At 36.0% G+C, this 22,896-nt stretch overlaps 1 protein-coding gene across 1 annotated transcript in view; it reads left to right on the top strand.

The window, feature by feature from the left end:
• Positions 1-6,187: 6,187 nt before the first annotated feature.
• Positions 6,188-22,896, top strand: part of LOC107046154 (neuronal acetylcholine receptor subunit alpha-7) — a gene marked incomplete at its 5' end in the record, with an annotated part of 99,850 nt that continues 83,141 nt past the window's right edge. Inside the window, one exon of the mRNA XM_015268677.1 lies at positions 6,188-6,330. Within this exon, the coding sequence (XP_015124163.1) occupies positions 6,188-6,330 (143 nt within the window). The remainder of the gene's footprint in view (positions 6,331-22,896) is intronic.

Genomic DNA, 22,896 nt, shown 5'->3' with positions numbered 1-22,896 from the left:
TTCCTCATTGAACTAGTTTTGAAAAAAATTGCGAGCTAATAAAAAACATTTGCTAGTTAGGACTTGTTTTTAAATAAATTTTTGAAAAATCACCCCTGAAAAAAAGGCGTTATCCCCCCTACTTCATTATTTCCAAAAAAAATTTTCACCAATCGGTAGCAAATTGTTTGAAGATTTTTGCGAGTTAGGAAAAAATCGTCAATGCACTTCTATTATTGTGTAAATTAACAATTCCAATTTCAACTGAAAACCAGAGTTGATGTCTAGAGTTTGTAGCAGAGATGTCAGACAAGATATGAATGTTTTTTTGGGCTCAAATGAAAGAGCGGGTCGAGAAATGACGTGCCAGAGCCTCTAAACATGACAAATGTCTCTTAAGATGATGTCTGTTTTCAATTGAACAGCAGAGTTGTGACATCATTGTCTAGGAGGACAATGGGGTCTAGGAGTATGTATAGAACATTGGCGTCTAGGAGTCTCCCCTGGTTCAAAACCATTTTTAGAGGTCCTAGCACGCCATTTCTCGACCCGCTCTTTCGTTTGAGCCCAAAAAAACATTCATATCCTGTCTGACATCTTTGCTACAAACTCGGGTCTTCAACTCGGTTTTTCAATTGAAGCCCCGAGTTGTAGATAAAAATACAACTGCGTGAAACACACAGTAGTATGAAACTTCAACTGCGTGAAATACACAGCAGTATGAAAATTCGGCTGCGTGAAACACACAAACTCCACGCATGCGTGGAGTGTTTGGAGTGTACGGGAGTGATTCACGCAATGGTGCGAATAGTCACGGCCTTTTTAAATACACTTTATTGTAAATTTGATCAATTATCAAACTTGATGAAATTTGTGGAATGATAAATTTGAACTCAAATTGTTTTCAAGATGTCATTGATTAATAATTGGGGAAAATCAATTAAAATCAAGGGGGAGGAGGTGGTGCCAAAGGTCTGGATAGGAAAAAGGACTTTGTTTTTGCGGTACATGAGAATCACGAGGATTCACTGCGAGTAATGGTCACTGACATTGGCCATCCCTCAGGACAAGGGGAGCTAGTAGGAATGCGCATTTTATCTTCCAAAGCCCTTTGGCTGTTGCTGGAAAAAAATCAAAAGAATGTGCAGAGTGAATCTTTATTCGTCGAGGTTATTCTTGCTTTGTGCAATCTCTTGTGTGTCTTTATCACGTTTTATTTGTATGCCGGGGGGCACAAAGGTTTTGATCACTGTGATTGCGTTCGGAAGTGACCGATTGGGTCTTATTTATCTGGATAAAGGGAAATATTCTGAATATATTTTATCGTCACGAAGGACTCGAATATATTGGGGTTTAGAATGTGAACGCATTTTTCTTGGACAGCTGGTAATATTTAAATCCTGATTTTGTCAAATCTCTATTCCTCCGACGTGTGGATTTTTTTATCCTGAAAAATATCCGGAGAATTAGTGTTTTATCCTGCGACGCATGATGCGACACTGATGTGGGAATAAGACCTTCATTTTTTAAGAAATTATGAATCGAAAATGTAGGGAATTCCAGATTTCATCGGTTATAAAACTTGATCGAATTAGTGGAGAAAAAACTGTCAATTATTGTTTTCACGATTTTGGTTTATTTGGGCTGAATAAACACTACTGGAATAGTATAAATAATTTTGTTTTAGTATATATGAATGTTACGCTGCTAGAAATTCGACGAAATTAAAAAATTTTGAACAGCAGGAAGACGATAAATTCTGAAATTACTTCAATTGTCAAGGAAAACATGAGCTTTGAACACCAAATCACGCAGAATTTTTAATTGATTCGGAATTCAGGAGTATTTTTACTAAAATCCTACTGATTTCAATCACTTTTCGTGAAATAATTCGATTGAAATTGGCAGTTCCCATTGATTTTCGCATAAAATTTTCAATTTTCAATCACGAAATTCCTTGGAATTTCCAAAAATTCTCAACTGTGTTACTTAAATCGAGTGAAGTTTTTCTGGAAATGAATGAATTATTCATTTGATAAAACTGAAATATTTACAATATGCGAAAGCGTAAGGAATTTATCGTGGAAAGTAGAGAAATAATATTGATTACGCGCCCAAATTGTTTTCTCTCGATTCCCCCCAATCTTCGATATCGTGACTGATGCCCCGCAGTTCATACCTGTCCACTAAATTCCCCGGACCGCCATATGAATTTTTCATACCAAAAATTCTCCGCTCCGATGTGCGAAAACAAAGGAAAAAGAACGCAACGCAAACGATTGCAGTAGAATAAAAATAATGGGAAGAGCTGTTCATAAATATTTATCGCTGCGTGTAGTTACAACGAGCGTTGAAAATTCTGTTGGTCGATGCTTTCATCATCCATTAAATCTGTTCACACTTGCCATATCGGTCATTTTTCGAAGCGTGCAGTTTTCATAAACGAATACGGATAGAAAAGTTGGATAAAAATTATCTAGAAAATCGCTGCAAATTGTGATATACGACAGGTCGTAGTGGACTTTTTGGGCTTCATTGTCGCCACATTGTATGTTCAACCTGTCAAGTGGACAACTCAGTTGAAAAGCAAAATACAATTGACTAAATAAATCATTCATGTTACAAAGTATTTTTCTCATCAAATTAGAAGTGTTATGGCGTACTTTTCCGGTCTCAAAAACAATAATTAAAGAAAATGTTCATAGATGATGGAGGACTTGTAACTGCAGTGGTAACAGTCGAATTTTGATTGGGCAACATCGCACGCTTCGGCTAGTAGTGGGGTTGTAACAGTGAGATGAATGTTTGTGTGTGTTATACGTGTCCATATGCTTCCAGCACTGAATTATCGTCACCGACTTTACCGACCTCGATCAGCTGTTGTGCGGTGTTGTCGCGTTGCTCGACTCGTAATGGCGGTCAAATTTTTTTTAGAGGAATTCGAAAATCAATCGAAGATATCACGCCTATATGGCCCGGTCCCCTACTTGTTCTCGCCGGCGATAGATTCTCCATAGTCTAAAGTAAATGGCTTGTGGTTTTTTTTCAATATCTTGAGTGTCTAACCCATGCAACATCTCGATCAAAGTTCACACGGTCACGTTTCTTCCCTAAGCGTAATGTTACAAGAAGTGATTTTCAGACATTAATTTCTCACTACGATGCCCCGACGGAAGGATTAATATTATTACTAACGTGTGGCTCAAATGTGAACCTGGCATATGAGACAATATCAAAATTATGGTGAATAATGTTCCGAAACGCGTTCGGTAAAAAATCATTCTACGTTACAGAAGAATTAAGCGCAATATTGAGCAATCAGTCACGTTCACTGGGATAATTTTTGATGGAATGCATGGTAAATTGGACAGTTTCAGCCCAAGTTACCCGCCTGTTCAGTAAATTTTCCCGGGTTAACGGAGGACAATTCCCTATTCGTCTCGCACTTTTTCCCCGATATAGCGTGAAAAAGTAGTGAAAATCGAGTTTGCTCCACTATTACTTGTCTCGTTCCACAATTTTTCTTCAACTTTTTTCTCCCTGTACGTATCCCTGACATAAAATGGAAAGATAGCATGGCTGAACTAAAATGATAGCCGAAAGTCGTGCGGTCAGTTGATTGCAAAGTTTCAGTATCGATCGATGGTTAACGACGAAGAAGTAATTGCGGAAAAAAAGGGGACAAGTCCAGACAAAGAGGGGAAAAAGGGAGCTAAATACAGACGTGGAGTCTACCGCGTTAGCGAATAGCTGAGACGCTGGGAAAATTCTCTAATCCCTGATTGGATTCGGAAGAATTGAAACTCGAAGCGATGTGGACTAGAGGAATAGTTTTGACATAACAATGACGTGTGATTGGGTGTGAACGCGGAATTATGAATGATCGGCCGGTATTATTTATTTATTCGATTAATTACATGATTGATTGGTCATTGTTTGCTAATGAGATGACTCTAGTGATGTCCCATCCATCATGTCATTCATAAATATAGGAACCTTTCCATATTGCCTTGTATTATAAGTGAATGAATACATAAACTTCGGCTGAAACTTCGGTACATTTCTTAGGAATTTTTATCGCTCCATAATTTCACTGAAATTTTCATGAAACTTTGGACACATACAAAAGATGTAATTGTTATTGTCAGCTGATAAAAATGTTCAAATGTTCACGCACCTTCAGAAGAAGACGGAAATGAATTTTTAAAAAAAGTTGATAAAAAGGATTTAAAAAGGATTTTTTCAGTCCTTTGATGAGACGAAAGTTTATGATCGCACTCCTTGATTATGTCATTATGTGTGACCTAAATCTTATATGACCGTCGTAAAAAAACTTTCATGAAAGTGTCAAATAAGGGATTTTGACCGTTTTGACCCCTGGACAGATGTTGGCTGTAACGAGGTTCATTTAAAATAGCGGTAAATGTCATAGAAATGTCACGCTATTCGAAATTTCATGATGGCTTCTCAATTTTATGACATTTATTGTGACATAGATTCTTTGTGACTGTCATATCCAATCTAAATAGCACAAATGATGTCATACTTATCGAATTATGACCAAAAATAATGTGACGTTACATGACGCTCATAAATCTGGAATATGACACAAAACTTCCTCGCTTTTAGTCGGCAAGTTGAACATTTTTTAAAGTGTACACACAAAAGTAATACCTTATTCTAAGATTTCAAAGGTCTTGACACACAATTTTCAAAAGTCTTCATTTAAAGCTTGAAATTCTCAAGTTGAGAGTTTCGAAAGTTTTATTTTGAGACTACTAAAAGTATGAACTTGAGACTTTTGAAATTCTCAACTTGAATCATTTGAAAATCTCAATTTGAGACTTTCAAAAGTCCGAATTTGAAATCATAAGTCTCAAATTAAAGCTGTTTTTTTAAATGGGTTCAAATAACACCGTAGGCTCAATTTATACTTATGAATGCCGAGTTACGGTATGGGAACTCAACTTGAAATTTTTCTTCAGGTACAATGCTAAAAGTCTCACCTTGAGACTTTCAAAAGTCTTGATTTGAGGCGCTGAAAAGTTTCAACTTGAGACTTTTAAAAGTCTCAACTTGAAACTGTTGAAACGGTCAACATCAGACGTTTGAAGGTCTCAATTTGAAAGATATGAAAATCTCAATTTAACATTTTCAAAAGTCTCAACTTGAGGTCATCACTCTCAAAATAACCCTTGTTTTTACGGGTGTAAATAATATCATAAACTCAAACGATAGTACTGAACTCCTCAAATTAAGACGTGACCGGGAATTGAACATGAAATTTTTCCTCAACTAAAATTCTGAAGTCTCACCTCGAGACTTTCACAAGTCTCGATTTGAACCTGTTAAAAGTCTTGATTTGAGACTTCGAAAAGTCTCACCTTCAGACTGTTAACTCTCATCTTAAGACTTTTGAAAGTCTCAATGTTTTGAATTGAGACTTTCAACTGTCAATTTGCAATTCTTTAGTCTCACCTCGAGACTGTCACAAGTCTCGATTTGAAGCTTTTAAAAGTCTTGATTTGAGACTTCGAAAAGTCTCAACTTCAAACTGTTAATCTCATCTCAAGACTTTTGAAAGTCTGAATTTGAAACATTGAGACTTTCAACGGTCAATTTGCAATTCTTTAGTCTCACCTTGAGACTGTCACAAGTCTCGATTTAAAGCTTTTAAAAGTCTTGATTTGAGACTTCGAAAAGTCTCAACTTCAAACTGTTAATCTCATCTCAAGACTTTTGAAAGTCTGAATTTGAAACATTGAGACTTTCAACAGTCAATTTGCAATTCTTTAGTCTCACCTCGAGCCTGTCACAAGTCTCGATTTGAAGCTTTTAAAAGTCTTGATTTGAGACTTCGAAAAGTCTCAACTTCAAACTGTTAATCTCATCTCAAGACTTTTGAAAGTCTGAATTTGAAATATTGAGACTTTCAACGGTCAATTTGCAATTCTGTAGTCTCACCTCGAGACTGTCACAAGTCTCGATTTGAAGCTTTTAAAAGTCTTGATTTGAGACTTCGAAAAGTCTCAACTTCAAACTGTTAATCTCATCTCAAGACTTTTGAAAGTCTGAATTTGACACATTGAGACTTCCAACTCTCAATTTGCAACCATAACTCTCAAAATCTTCTCAACCTTCTTTTTAAAAACCGTAAATACTACCCCCACAACGCAATAATCATCGTGAAATTCCAATAATGTTCCAGGGCTGGTAAGTGGCGGTGTGCACGAGAAGCGGCTGCTAAATGACCTTCTGGATAACTACAACGTACTGGAGCGTCCGGTGTTCAACGAGTCCGAACCCCTTGCGTTGAGCTTCGGCCTCACGCTAATGCAAATAATCGACGTTGTAAGTCAACCATCCACTATTAATGTATCTTTTAACCAGCATCTAATCCCATTTGCCCCTTTCATCTGCTACCCCACCCTCATTATTCCTCCCGCATAAGCCAATGTTTCCTCCGCGTCGGTAAATGTTTTTATGCTACAACTCCCATTAAGGGGAGACTACTATGAATTTTTAAAATCGTGGGTTATTGGAGTGAAACTTTTTATACGTTGAAGATCGATTATAGATCTGAAAGCGAATAATTAGGACAAAAAAATTTTTTTTTATCGTTTGTTTGCCCGAAAACGCTTAAAATGTTAAAAATAGTCCAGGGCCTCCAATTTTTGAGCTACAAAAGATTTTTATTCTTCAATTTTCGGAAAAATGTGTGGAACAACAATTACGAGCCAGTTTTTTTCGAATTCGACTCCTACACAGCTGATTTCGTTTTTTTTTCATATAAAAAAATTCACTATTTGTGTAAAAAAATACAAAAAAAGCAAATTTAGCCATGTAAGAGGAGAATTAAAGAAAAACTAGCTCGTAATTGTTATTCCACATATTTTTCCGAAAATTTTGAAAAAAGTATCCTTTGTAGGTCAAAAATTGGAGGCTCTGGACAGTTTTTGGCATTTTAAGCGTTTTCGGGCAAACGAACAATAAAACAATTTTTTTCCACCAATTATTCGTCTTTAGATCTATATAATCGATCTTCAACGTATGAAAAGTTTCACTCAATAACCCACGACTTTCAAAACTCAGTAGTCTTCTCTTGAACGACCCCACAAATACACGTAACACATGTTACGATAGAATGAAAAAACACGACCGGAGACGGACGAGAGAGGATAGTGAAGAGGATAGTTGGGAGACTGCTGGAGAATGCATGTAAAATCATGCACACGCTTCATCAACATACGCAATGAGTTTGAAAAAAGATAATGTTGCAGGAACGTGTCTCGCTCGCATTTTATAAACACCGAGTACACACGCAGGGATATATCGTCAACATGAGGTGTATAATGCGCCCCAGCGACGGGTATACTTACCCTCTCAGTGTTTATATCGCTGTCTCACTCGGTTTTTCTCACTCGTTATACTTTTACCCCGCATCCAGCACGTTGAAGTACGGAAAAGACGGATGAACGCGGCACATACACATGTTATTGAGTTGTGAAGAGAGGTGGGAATGGGAGGCAAGGGGAGACTCACGCACGATCGATCGTGTGTGCCGCTGTGTGCGGCGGAGAGTGACGTTAAAATGAACAAAGGCTGGACAATGTTGCACTAGTTGTAGATGTAAACGGGGGGCAGCAGCTATTGCCCTTTCGCATTCTTACGGTTTTGGAAAAAAAATGTAGGGATAGGGGAAAAAAATATCTCTAGGGTAGGGGAAAACGCGGAATAGTATAAACGGAGAGAAAAGTAGGGGAAGGTAAAACGGACACTTTTTACTTTTTTTTAAATGTTAATGAGGGGTTGAAATGTTGATAAAATTTAATAATTTAATAATTAATTTAATAATTTTTTTTTTCAACACAAAGAACGATTCTTTCCCTTTGTGACGAGCCTGAACTGAGCTCAATTGATCAGTTTGTTTCTGAGTTATGAATAATTTTTAAAAAGTCTAAAGTGTCCGTTTTACCCCACCCTCCGCTACGAGAAAAATTACCGTGCTCGCACAGTAAAGTGGGTTCAGATGGGCTTTCCAGGCAAAATGTACCGCAGGGAGTAGGAAAAAGTACTGTTGCTCGAGTCTTTTTTTCGGATAAATGCGAGGAAAAGTTGGTGTGCAGCACGGTAAATCGCAACAAATTTATTCATATTCAAAATTTTTACCAGAAATAAATTTTATTTATAAAAAAACAAGTTCTCTGAAAATTTCAATAATTTCAATGATTAATTTATAAACAACGAGCGTTTAAAAAAATTACAATTCGGTACAAAATGTAATTTGAATGACGCTGGTTATTCAGGATTTTTTTTCAAATTTTTATCACGCGATTTAATTGACCAATTTGATGATTGAAAATGGTTGAATCTATAGTGTGGTCTGTACCAAACTATAAAAAATACACAAAATATCAGTAATTTGTTTTTGTATTTGTATTTGGATATCCTTATTTTGTAATTTTGAATTTTATATTCTCCGTGAATGAACAAGTTGTCAAATAAGTTTTGTTTGCACGGAAAAAATTGAAATTTAAAAATTACAAAAAAAAAATTCTTTGATTTTCTATTTATGAGAGATGAAACTTTCGTGAAGTTGTTTTATATCGAAGTTTGCATGAAGTTGGCCGCCAAAAAAATACGCCGCATTTTCAAAGCCTCCAAACTCATGAATTATTCTTTGCGTGGTAATTGTCGAATCTCTAATGGTTATCAAGAGACAAATTGATTAGTTCTTCACACTGAAATACCTAAACATAAATCACGTTTCCCCAAGCGTAATTTACGGCTTGCTAAACGTAATTTACCCTTAACGCCAATATAATGTCTAGTGGCTTTTTTCCGTCATGAAAATCGGAATTAAGGCATTAAAGAGGCGTATTTTACGGTCAAAATAAAAACGTAAATTACAAAATAAAGCGTCTTTTACGTTTCACTAAGCGTATTTCACGTTTAAAAAATCGTAAATTACGATTTTAATAGAAAGGTATTTTACGATTTACTTATGCGTAATTTACGAACGAAAACATCGTATTTTACGCTTGAAATAACTTTTTTTTCTTCGTCGTTAATTGCGAATAAGTAAACTACAATACGAAAAAATCATCATTATTTTCGAATACGAAACCGTAAATTACGTTTATGTAATCGTAATTTACGGCAACTCTGCACGTAATTTACGCTTTGACTTCAAGAGTAAAATACAATTCAGAAAACGTAAAAGACGACTTTTTAAACGTAATTTACGTTTAGGTTTTTTTGGGCTCCTTGGATTTTCATTTATCATGCACTTTCATAATCACATTCATGATTCACATTCTGTTCCATTTTTTTACTTAGATATAGGTTTTATATTTTTAAAAACCAGGAAAATTCGCCAGTTTCTGAAAAAATTCTGAGAAAACGTGCGCTTTTCTTTTCATTCGAGAAAAACTTCAAAATTTTTTGAATAAATCAAAAAAGTGTTCACTTTATTGAAAATTTATTCATAACACTTCCCTCACTTTGAAAACCGAAAGACAATTGATCCAACATTCATAATTATTCATTAATTCTTCACTTAGTATTCACCTTCATCATTGATTGATTTTTGTTCTAATGCATAATTCATTTTTATAATGCATTTATGAGTGTATAAAATAATAACGGCGGTTGTGACTCGTATATCGAATATGAAATGTTAAAAAGAATTGATAGTGTAATAATCTAAAATAAGAGTTGCAGCACTTGACGTGATAATAAAAAAATCGTAAATGAGGAGATAGATCATTTGAATCATCAAACGAATTGAACGATTGGAAGTTATTTCTATTGACTTGCATAGCAACCTTGACTGAAAATTTTCTGCAAAAATAAATGAAGTTCTGGCATGAACATGACTTTAATCCGAACAAACGTGGAATCCTGCATTTCTCTCAGTCGGAATTGAGATGGAGAGAATAATCTAACCGGATGCCCCTTATGCTCCAAACTTTCAGAAAATTTTTCTCAAGTTTTCATGTATATCAACGATCGGGCTGATTTCTGCAATAAAATCTGCAAAACTTCTCTGTCCCCTCACTCTCTAGTAAAAACATAACAATCATGAGTTTAAAAAGAATTGAAGAGTCCGAAACTCGGAATTATGTACGACAAATCTATTTAAATTTTTTTCGTTCTTAGGGAGTGTGCAAATACTCCAGGACATCAATAAAAATCATTTCTCTCTCTCGCTCGTTGCTACAGCAATAAAATTATCGCAAAATTTTCCTCATTTTTTGAGCACTCGGGACATTGGGGGGAAAATTCAACGGAATACGAAATGTTTTAAATAGCGAAAAACAATTGCGTTGAATTTCCCGGATTTGTATTGATTTCGCATGGAATAATTGAATAAAAATTCCGTTTTCATTGATTTTCTCCCCAAAATTTTGAATTTTCAGTGGAACTGTAATTTCTTTTTTATTTTTACCCTGAAATTCAGGAACAATGGCATGTTGAATAATAAAATTTGATCCATAAAGATCTAATTGTATCCTCAGTTGTGCTGTCCTGTAACAATTTTTGTACGGCACATGATAAATTTTCCCCTTCCGGTACACTAATTTTTATCACGATATGAATAAAAATTGTAGATATTGTTAGTAAATTTTATCCTGACGATTTATATGAAAATTAATGTACCGTATTGTAGAAATTGCTGTACCGACGGAGTGAAATTTACTATGCGTCATACAAAAATTATGACACCACAATAATTTTTATTATCATCAGGAAGAGATCTCTCTCGTGGAGAATAAAATGTGATCGTCATATATCAAATTTTATTGTCCAACATTCAGTTTTTGCCGAATTTCAGGACAGAAATGAAAAAAAAAACTTGTAATTTTTTTTTACCAAAGTTTTCTTTTTTTTTTTTTAACAAGTGGGAAATTGCTTTATTCACAAAATAGCCGAAGGTGAGTTCTGCCTTCCTAAGAGTAAAAGAACACTTTCCCCACGAGTGTCTAACCCTATCCTTCGCGGCGCGTGCGTAAAATTCCACTTTACGCATCAATGATAAATAGTATATTATGATACGAGTGCGCAAAAGTGTTTTTTGACCCGTGCAAGGTGTATGGCGCTCGCCGAAGGCGAGTGCTGCCTTCCGAATGGTCAAAGAACACTCTTCTCACGAGTGTCAAACCGCATTTTCCATCACAATGTGTGGAGAGTAGGAGTTAGTGCCAGCGGAGCCTCCGTAAAATTTTACTTTATGCATAAGTGATAAAAAAAATGTTTTTTGACCCGTGAGAGGTGTGTTGCGTTCGCCAACGGCGAGTGCTGCCCTCCCAAGGGTCAAAGAACACTTTTCCCACGAGTGTCGAGCCCTATTTTTCCTTACAATGTGTGGAAAGTGGAATTTAGCGCAAGCGGAGCGTCTGTAAAATTTCACTTTACGCACAAGTGATAAAAAGAGTGTTTTTCGACCCGTGACGAAGCCGAGTGCTACCCTCCCAAGGATCAAAGAACACTTTTTCCACGAGTGTGGAACTCTATGTTTCGCGGAGCGTGCTTAAAGTTTCACTTTACGCACAAATGATAAAATGGTATATTTCAATACAAGTGCGTAAAAAAGTGTTTTTTGACCCGTGGGAGGTGTGTATCGCTCGTCCAAGCGAGTGCTGCCTTCCGAATGGTCAAAGAATACTGTTCTCACGAGTGTCAAACCGTATTTTTCATCACAATGTGTGGAAAGCGGGATTTACGACAAGCTGAGCCTCCGTAAAATTTCACTTTACGCACAAGCGATGAAAAAAAGTGTTTTTTGACCCGTGAGAGGTGTGTTGCGTTCGCCGCCGGCGAGTGCTGCCCTCCCAAGAGTCAAACAACACTTTTCCCGCGAAATTCGAACCCGTTTTTTCATCACAATGCGCGGAAAAAAGTCGCGCTCCGTGTGCGCAAAATTTCCCTTTGCGCACAAGTGATGAAAAATATGTTTTCCAACATTAAATTTTTTTCCACCATTAAAAAACACTTTAGTAAAATAGATTATTGTCTTTACACAATGTATCTGAATAAATCGCTGACAGAAATCGTTTTACCAATTTTTCAAAGAAGATTAGCCCAACAGATACCTCGATACCTTGAGACACAATCCCTCAATCATGATCAACGATATACTTCAGTCGCTGATGCCCAAACACCCGAAGTTTGTCGGGATTTTTTTCCTGTTTATGTTGGGTAAAACTATGTCGTTCGGCGTTGGTGGAAAATAGACAGGAGAAAAATCACGACAAACTTTCATGCTCTCCTTTCTGTGGTGTCGAAGTTATTTTTTTTTCTGTCACTCGGTTAATGGTCGGCGATAGGTGGGAACGTGGGTATTGATTGGTGTCTGCTCATCGTTATACGGTTACTTGTGGCAGGTCTATCGAACAGACATAAACACTCGGGTTTCATCTCAGTCGCTCTCACATCTCGACTCTTCCACTTTTTTTTTATGGGAGTCTTTTTTTTAGATCACCGCCCAACTAGTCGGTGTGTAGGTATTTCTATCGTGTAAATGCATTGGAAATCTTTAGAGGGGATTGGTAGGGAATATGGCTGGGGGAACCGCGGATATTTGAAGTCAACGTCGAGGGTCGATTTCAGATATGAAAACAATGTTATTTCAGTGGAGTCTAGTTTTGGGGGGAATTTATAGGGTTTGGGGGAGGGGGCATCAGGTGAGGTATTGGGATTATCGCAGTGCATGCACACTCACAGGAAAAATTTGTTCTGCCGAGAAAATTATATCACGTACCAAGTGGACAAAGATCGTATTGACCGTTTTGGGATTTTTAGGCCATCGAAGTGGGAAAAATTGTATGAAATCTGGACGATTTGGGCTTTTTAGAATCATTCTCACCCAACTTTTGAGGACAATTTTCAAGTTTCAAAATGGAAGTTAATAAGAATAGAAGCATTTGGGTTAAGCTGGCGCTTAATTCTTTGTCGAGTATCATTGATCATAATTAATTAATAAATGCCAAAATAGCACAGAGTTTTATGAGAAAATCAGCTATCGAGTTTAAAAAAAGATTAAAATCTAGAAAAAATCTTGACAAGCCGAGTGAAAATCGGAAATTTGGAGCCAAAAAATTTTCATGTGCACAAAAAATTCGAGTTATGATGAACTTACAAAAATTCACAACTATACGATGAAATATCTGCATGAGACAAGAAATTTTCTCAGAAATATGGGGAAAAATTCACGGTTTTCCCAATAAAATTTCTAGTGCCGGCACTGGAATTTTTTCCTGGCCGTCACTTTGCGCCTCTTTTCCCGTGTTAGTACTAGAATTTTTCTAAAAAATTTCTTTCCGTGTATTTTCACGGTTCAGTCATCGCTTTTCACGCCTTCGAAAAGTAAAATTTCCCGAAGAAACCTAATTCCACGAATGCGCCTGGCTCTCATAACGTAAATGAGGAAATGTTTGCTAATTACGGAACGTCATGGAGTCGGAAAATGTGATGTCAAACGCAGAACCGTTTCCGTCATAACTGCGACGGAATCATAATGCAAACATCCTAAAGCCCCTATAACTTATTGATTTTTCATTCAATATCCCATCAATCGATAGTAATAACCCATGTAAAACCCGAAATGAAGGAATGCTGAAGAAAGTCAACATCTAAAGCAATCATCAGTGGCCACGAGCAGACTATCGCCTGGATGGAATATTGAAACCGCTGAGCGCTGAATTTGCGCCCCATTTCGAATTGCCGGATATTCCTGTTTACTTTGAACCAAACCTAATGTTATAGTTCAGAACTTCAGTCAATATGTGCAGTTTTTGTTTCGCGTGCAGTTTGAGGTGGATTCGCCTGAGTCTGGCAGCTCGAGGGAATATGCATATTAATCAATGCCACCGGAGTTCTACAATTATTGTCCCGGAGGATTTTTCAAAATTCATGAGAAAGCTTATCAATCTACCTGGACGGAGAATTTATTGCAAAAATATTGGGTGTACTGTAGTGGAGAATTGTGAAGAAAAAACTACCTAATGTGATTCATTTCGGTATTATTCATTCTGACTTCGTGCACTCATACCATTTAGGTCAGAGAAAAATAGAATAATTCTACTTTCTTAATGTTGCCTTCACTACGGTTTTCTTCGAACAAAATTGATTAGAATTAATAGCTGCAATTATGAGATTATCTCACATTTTTGACGTTAAGGACAGGAGAATCTGAATGCAATATAGTGAAAATGATGATCGATTTTTTCACTTTGAACAAATAATATTAATATCCAAATACAAAATTTCTGATATGAATAAAAAGAAGCTGTGATTCAATATTCCAAATGAAGTTTTAATTTTTAATTTGGTGCTGAAAACACGAGATGACAGTACTCGAAGCACGGAATTATATTGATGAGATGAACAACTGATTAATTGAATTACCGTGTGGACTAACTAAAAATTGATAACAGTGTGGGCACGCACTTTTACCAGAGTATCAACAAACATTGAATTCCAGAAATTCACACTCTAAAGTGTGTTCTAGAAGGAATTGAATTGTAATTATGATTAAAATCTTATTCAGTGAGCATGGGAATTGGAACATGAGCAAATCATTTATTGTAATGCGAAAATTTAACAGCTGATGAATTGGGACATATGAGTCTCATCAATCGTATTGCTTTTTGCAATGAGAACGATTATAAACAATTTTTTTTTTATGCTTATTTTTATATCGCTTCGAGTCTGATGAGACTATATGGCGATTGATCAAGACTTTAAAAATGGTTAGATCTCACCATTCTACCCGGCCAGGAATCGAACCTGGAACCTATCCGTTGTGAGGCAACGGCCTTAACCACTACGCCAGGCCACCGGTGATTATAAACAATTAATTGAACGGGCATCTGGCACTGAAAAAAAATAATGTCACGCCCTGCACCACCCAAACCTCAAATATCTCGAGGTACATTCATGTTTCTTCGTCCGTGCCCCGTTCATCCATCATATCCGTAATCCCATGTAGGAGCAACTGTGAGGTGCAGCAGTTGTCCGTCGAAACGTCGCTTCAATTTCTGAAATGCGGAAATCTACGAGTAGCCATTCGGTTCGACACAGACACCAGGTCGATCTTGCACTCGTGCTCCCGAAACGTTGAATCTTCTTTGATAGAAATTGGGGGGAACTCCGTGGAAACGACTGGCTTGCGATAAAAAGAACGTTAAGGGAATACATTTCTCCGCAACATTTCTCACGTTGCACTTACTTCGCCGGGCGCAGATTCCACTCACCCGGATTTTAGTATGCCAAACCTCATCCTTGGGATTTCTTCTTCTCTTATAACTCAAACGTGCTTTCTCTCAATATCGAGGGTACTCCCTCGATGACACTTTTCTTGTTTTCAGGGGTCTAGTTTCATACGGAATTTTGATAACGAAGATAAAAGATAGTGGGAAATATTGACTTTTATGAAATATTAATAGACGTTTGGGTTCATGATCTGGAGCTTGTCGAGGGGAAAACTCGACGAATGGTCAGCCACACAGAAATAGAGGATTTGAATCAGATAAAAAATTTATTTAAACCTTTTTCATTTCTTGGAATTCAGTTTTTTAAAATGAATTCTTCATTAGAATGAAATGAAGAATTATTATATCTTAATAAGTGCATTTTCTTTGCTAACTAAATATTTATACTAAAAAAACTATAGGAATAGGAATGAAAATCAGAATAAAAACTTGATGATTCAGTTTTTTAAAATGAATTCTTCATTAGAATGAAATGAAGAATTATTATATCTTAATAAGTGCATTTTCTTCGCTAACTAAATATTTATACTAAAAAAACTATTAAATGGGAAATGGGAATGGGAATGGGAATGGGAATTAAATGGGAATGAATGCCTTTTTACTTTTTAGGAGTTAGTTTCATATGGATTTTTGATAACGAAGATAAAAGATAGTGGGAAATATTGACTTTTATGAAAAATTAATAGACGTTTGGGTTCATGATCTAGAGCTTGTCGAGGGGAAAACTGGACGAATGGTCATCCACAGAGATATAAAGCATTTGAATCAGATAAAAAATTTATTAAAACCTTCATTTCTTGAAATTCAGTTTTTTAAAATGAATTCTTCATTAGAATGAAATGAAGAATTATTATATCTTAATAAGTGCATTTTCTTCGCTAACTAAATATTTATACTAAAAAAACTATTAAATGGGAATGAAAATCGTAATAAAAACGTGATGATGATGCCTTTTTACTTTTTAGGAGTTAGTTTCATATGGATTTTTGATAACGAAGATAAAAGATAGTGGGAAATATTGACTTTTATGAAAAATTAATAGACGTTTGGGTTCATGATCTAGAGCTTGTCGAGGGGAAAACTGGACGAATGGTCAGCCATAGAGAAATAGAGCATTTGAATTAGATAAAAAATTATTAAAACCTTTTTCATTTCTTGGAATTCAGTTTTTTAAAATGAATTCGTTATTAGAATGAAATGAAGAATTATTACATGTTAATAAATGCATTCTCTTCGCCAACTAAATATTTATACTAAAAAAACTATTGAATAGGAATGAAAATCGGAATAAAAACGTGATGATGATACCTTTTTAGTTTTTAGGAGTTAGTTTCATATGGATTTTTGATAACGAAGTATTAATAGACGTTTGGGTTCATGATCTGGAGCTTGTCGAGGGAAAAACTCAACGAATGGTCATCCACAGAGAAATAGAGCATTTCAATCAAATGAAAAATTTATTAAAATTTTTTTCATTTCTTGCAACTCAATTTTTAAAAATGAATTCTACATTAGAATGAAATGGAGAATCATTACATGATAATAAATGCATTCCCTTCGGTAACTAAACAATCGACGCTCTCGTCAATTTCTGTTTTGTCCCGAGAAAAATGCAGGAGGCGCGAGAGTATAAACTAAAATTTTAAATCGTAAGAAAAAATTACAATTCAACATAGTAAAACTCCATCCGATTTGAGTAATTTCTCGTCGTTCAGTAGTAAAAATTGCTAAAAAAATAAAGTCTTCTTAACACTTTTGAATATGATTTTTTCGTCCGTGCATTTTATACTGTTTTATCCATTAAAAATTGCCACGTTAATCGTAAAAAATGAATTTCACACCGCAAACATTCGTTTGAAATAAATCAAATTTTAAATTTTATTTTTCTTTATCCTCAATACCACGTTCACATACTAATTTTTAATTTTATTTTCTCTCCTTGAAAGTGAACATCCCAAGCAAATGAAATTTCCACATCGAAAAGTTCGTACATGCCCATCATTCCATAAACACAAGAGCCCCTATAAAAGTGCAGCCTCAAAAAATGACAATTTAAAGAAGAAAAACCAACATCCAAACAAACACGAATGTCTCGCTCCGCCGTTTTGTTGACTCGATAATAAAATTCCCCGAAAGTTCAGGTTACACAGAATAAAAGTTTTACGTGTACATGAAGCAGCTGGTTCATACTTCATAGACTGAGTTGATGGGTTGGGCTCAGTCTACAGTTGTTGTAAAGTCACTCAGACCGGTCGGTTATCCACCGTTGGGAATATTTGTGTGAACAGTGTGCCTAATTAGTCTCCAGTCAATCGTTAGTTTCATCGACTTGGCGTTTTTTAAACGCTCTGGGACCCGCACAAACTGCTAAACCTCTCGCCAATCCCCCATTGTTGAAATACTTCCCTTGGTGCACTCTTTCGACTCCGCCCTCCACTTTTCGTCTCAAACTTGTCGCAACTTTTTTCCAACCGCAAATTGACTGAAACCCAGAGGCGTAGTTTTATGGAAAATTGTTGCAGTCTCGAGAACTTGGTAATAAATCGGTAATTGGGGTGAGGCGCACGGGGTCAAGAGGCGGTGCGGGCTGAGTGGGGTAGGAATCGCTGGGGTAGGGGCCATGAAATTTTGTTGATGGATAAATTTATCAGATTATCCGACATTCGTTGTCTGTCGTAATGCATATACTGAGAAGCTTGGTAATAACATAGATCCTATCGCATCACGGGACTCATCAGTGTCAGGAAACTTTGCGCTAGGATTACATAACTCGGTCGAACCGGGATGTACAGCCTGAAAAAGTAGTGTTACTAAGTACGGAGGAATACTTGCACGGAATATTTGCATCTATGCTTGCAATAATACACTAAAAAAAATTACTTCTAATCAGCAGAAAAAGTACTTCTACCCAGTACCAAAGGGTTTCTGGGAAAAAGACGAATTTTGTACTTCCTCGAACTCACGAAAGAACTAGATGCAATATCATGCGTCAAGTACCTGGGTACTGGTGAGAAGTACCTCGGTACTTGTCACAAGTACTTTTGTTTCTCGGGACAAGTAGAAAAAGTACTTGTACTGAGGACCTGGCTGGGTCTTTTCAAAAGTAGCAATAGTACTCAAATCCAGTACTCATCATTTTTTTTCAGGAATTCATTCAAGATTACAAATGAAGATCCAAATTTTGGAGCACAAGTGAACACACAGAAAAATCTGAAGGTAAAATACGTTTTGGAAGTGGCAATTCACGTTTTCACAAACGTAATTTATGATTTTCTCAAACGGGTAAATTACGCTTTTGAGATCGTAAATTGCGGTCAGAATAACGTGAATTATGATTTCAAGAACGTGAATTACGATTCTGAAAATTGGAAATCAATTCGGTTTGAAAAGCACCCACAAAAATCACAATCTACTGATTTTTTCCTACAAAATATCTTCTGAATATTTCTATTTACAAAAATGCGCAGGAAGCTCATTTTATCCGTCGATAATATTCGCTTTTCTGAGGACCTGGCTGGGTCTTTTCAAAAGTAGCAATAGTACTCAAATCCAGTACTCATATTTTTTTTCAGGAATTCATTCAAGATTACAAATGAAGATCCAAATTTTGGAGCACAAGTGAACACACAGAAAAATCTGAAGGTAAAATACGTTTTGGAAGTGGCAATTCACGTTTTCACAAACGTAATTTATGATTTTCTCAAACGGGTAAATTACGCTTTTGAGATCGTAAATTGCGGTCAGAATAACGTGAATTATGATTTCAAGAACGTGAATTACGATTCTGAAAATTGGAAATCAATTCGGTTTGAAAAGCACCCATAAAAATCACAATCTACTGATTTTTTCCTACAGAATATCTTCTGAATACTTCTATTTACAAAAATGCGCAGGAAGCTCATTTTATCCGTCGATAATATTCGCTTTTCTGAGGACCTGGCTGGGTCTTTTCAAAAGTAGCAATAGTACTCAAATCCAGTACTCATATTTTTTTTCAGGAATTCATTCAAGATTACAAATGAAGATCCAAATTTTGGAGCACAAGTGAACACACAGAAAAATCTGAAGGTAAAATACGTTTTGGAAGTGGCAATTCACGTTTTCACAAACGTAATTTATGATTTTCTCAAACGGGTAAATTACGCTTTTGAGATCGTAAATTGCGGTCAGAATAACGTGAATTATGATTTCAAGAACGTGAATTACGATTCTGAAAATTGGAAATCAATTCGGTTTGAAAAGCACCCACAAAAATCACAATCTACTGATTTTTTCCTACAGAATATCTTCTGAATACTTCTATTTACAAAAATGCGCAGGAAGCTCATTTTATCCGTCGATAATATTCGCTTTTCTCACTGAAGTAATCGATTGAAAGTACTGAAATTAAGTTATAAAAAAAGTACTTTAGAGAAGTTCAAAAATTATTAGTCACCAGTACCTTTGCTACTTGCGAAAAGTACTAAAAGTACTCGCGGAAAGTAGTGAAGCTACTTCCTCCGAGTACTATTTCTACTTGATCGGCAGAGGTGGTACTTCAAACCATGGTTTGCAATAATAGAACGATTATGATTTCCTAAATTGAATTTTCAACAAATTGAAGATTCAAGAATATATTTACCTCAATTTTCGTCATTTTCATTCATTTCGATGGCATAATTGAACTAAAATTTAGAGTTTCCATTGATTTTACATAAAATTTTGAAATTTAATAAGAGGTGTACCTGAAATTTCCCCCAAAAACTGAACATTGAAGATAATTCAATTCGAAGTCGATCTGATACGTTCTATTTCCCGGAAAATATGGCAGTAATTATTATGAAAGTGATATTGAATCCGATTTAGGAAAAAATGGTTACAAAATTTCAAATTTAAATGACATTACTTCACTCAAGGATACAAAAACTACTTGGGACAAGTATTTTTCGAACTTTTTACAAGAAGTACATTGTCCTTTGGGTTCGCTCCGCAAACAAACCGAAAATTTTCCACCAAAGTGAATAATACAACCCGGAAATGACACGACATGCAGTGCCATTGGAGTTTATCCCACTTGTGATATGAATCCACTCCCATCCAAATAACACTACCTTCTTGCAATTCGATAGTGGAAACTCGGAAGAGTAGTCCCAGGAGTAGCATAACTGGGCACGTACTGAAACCACACCAGGAGCCCCCGAACCTTATTAACGTAATACGTGCCTCGGCATGGTAAACGTGGCTGGAAAGCATTTCAACATCACACCATTGCACCAACATTTGCTACCGTAGACAAACATCAGACCTATTCGTCTATTTGTCTGTATTTTTGCCACTCCCTGCTCTCCAGTATATTGGTCCACTGAGCATTAGCCGAGCAGACGCCTGATATATCCAATCCGGTGTAAGGGGTCAGGAGTTTGCTTGCCAAGAAGCAAATCATTCGTGCGGTACTTTTAGCTTCACCAACAGGAACTGCGGGGAAAGTATGTTGTTGAGGGCAAAGCTGATCCTCGAGGAGAGTAAAGCCTCGTGCATTACTTTTCTCTATCCGTACGGAGGATACTTTACCTATTCTGGCATTTATAAATCAGGAGGAAACCACACCCTTTCACAACCTCGAGCATTTTTTCTTTCGGTTTTGTGAGGTCAACGTTTTCTTTGCGAGCTCTGGTGAGAAATTATTTGGGATCATTTGGAGAAGTGCTTTGTTACGCAACTGCAGTTCACAAGTTTCAGATATTTTTGGAATAATTTGATGAAAGAAGATATTGAAACTGGAATTTTAATTCAATTCCCCCATCAAAAAATTTATAAAAGTAAATATATAATATGGGCCAATTCTATATATTTTTTAAATTTATAAAGAATATATATTTGACATAAATAATATTTTATATATTTTTTGTATGAATTGGGTTAATTTAAGATTTTTTTGTACATTTTTCAGAATATAAATTTTTCATGTGGGTTGTTCAGTAAAAATTAGGAAAATTTGCATGGCTACTATTTATGTTTAATTGGAAAATGCGAGTTGAAGGCAATCTATGTGATGGACTCTTAGATACAAAGGAGGCATTATTGATTAGAGTCAGTCATCAAGATGATTAAATATTCAATGACATAAGTGAGAAGTCCACCTATTGATACGTTTTACTACTCCATGGACTCCATGGAAAGAATAAAAATATTATAGAGAATTGACTAGTAGCTTTTACGAGAGAAACATTGAGTTATAATTAGGGGGAATAAATCATGAAATTTCCGATTGAAAATTGAAATGAAATTACATGGTTTGGAGTAATAGAACGATTAGGATTCGCTAAATTGAATTTTCAATTAATTTTCGTCGTTTTCATTAATTTTGATGGCATAATTGAACTAAAATTTAGAGTTTCCCTTAAATTTCCATAAAATTTTCAAATTTTAAAAGAGGGGTGTCTGAAATTCCACCCAAAAACTTTGAATTCAATTCGAAGTCGACCTATTGATACGTTCTACTACTCTACACTGTTGGAAATTTTTCGAAATTTCTCGGAAATTTAGCAGTAATTATCGTGAGAGTGACATTGAATCCGATTTAGGAGAAAAATGGTTTCGAAATTTCAATTTTAAAGTGGAATCCAAGGAAATTCATGAGTTTTCACTGACAGCGAGACGCAAATTTCACAACTTAATTCAATTTTCAATAGAACATGAAGATTTAGAAACAAAATGACATTAATTTTCAAATTTTCCCTAAATTTTCCGGATTTTTCCAAGTTTTCACGGAAAAATTGGAAAATAACAAAATTTGTTGAATTTCCGACCATTTGAACAGAAAAACACTGGAATATTTGATTTTCAATGACAAGATTTCCTGACAATTCTGTGGAAATTAAACATGATAAAAATTTCAGGGATTTGACACGCGGAATATTCAGACGAAAATTCCATTTAGGGGAAAAAAAATGGTAAAATTCCTGATTACATTGAAAACTAAATGAAATTCCCCAGTTATCAACAGCAAACGACGAGAATCGTAGCCGAAAAATCCAATGAAACAGACACAACAGCGCAGATATCCCAATATTCGCTGACAAGAGGTGAAAAGTCGACCTATTGATTGTTTCACTGCTTCACTCCTGATGTATCGAATCCATCAAAGAGTCTTCAAAGTTCAAATCAAGTGAGACGTTCGGCCCGAAGATATTTCCCGACCTTTTTAGTCCATAAAATAATGAATTTTTCAGTTGAAATTGACGATTATCGATAGCCCATCTCCCCCGACGAGATTCATCATGAAAGAGTGGCTTTTTATCGCTGACATTCGCCATTTTGATCGTAAAATCGGAGATGAAAGTTTATCGAAAGGCATAAAAGTGGATGTTGCATATACATAACTCTCACCCGAAGTGGCTCTGGGTGTTCTACAAACAGACAGCCGAGGAGAGCGAAGAAAAAAAGGGAAAATGGAATTTCCTCATGATTAATGGAAATGAATGGGTGCAACGGCACTTGATGAGCTCCGATATAGCTCACTGGTCTATATCTGGTTGGATCCGTCAATGGATTTCCATCGTATTACCCCGAGACGAATGAAGTTTTCGGACACACCGGAGATATCCAATTCCGTGCGAATCAACGCTGACCACTTCTGTCTCCCCTTTCTCCCCCCCCCCCC

This window comes from Diachasma alloeum, unplaced genomic scaffold (genome assembly GCF_001412515.2).
Source record: "Diachasma alloeum isolate Michigan unplaced genomic scaffold, Dall2.0 Dall_scaffold_01221, whole genome shotgun sequence".
NCBI classification, from domain to species: Eukaryota; Metazoa; Arthropoda; class Insecta; order Hymenoptera; family Braconidae; genus Diachasma; species Diachasma alloeum.
Note: the sequence above shows the minus strand (reverse complement) of the source record. Positions and strands in the feature narration are given on the sequence as shown.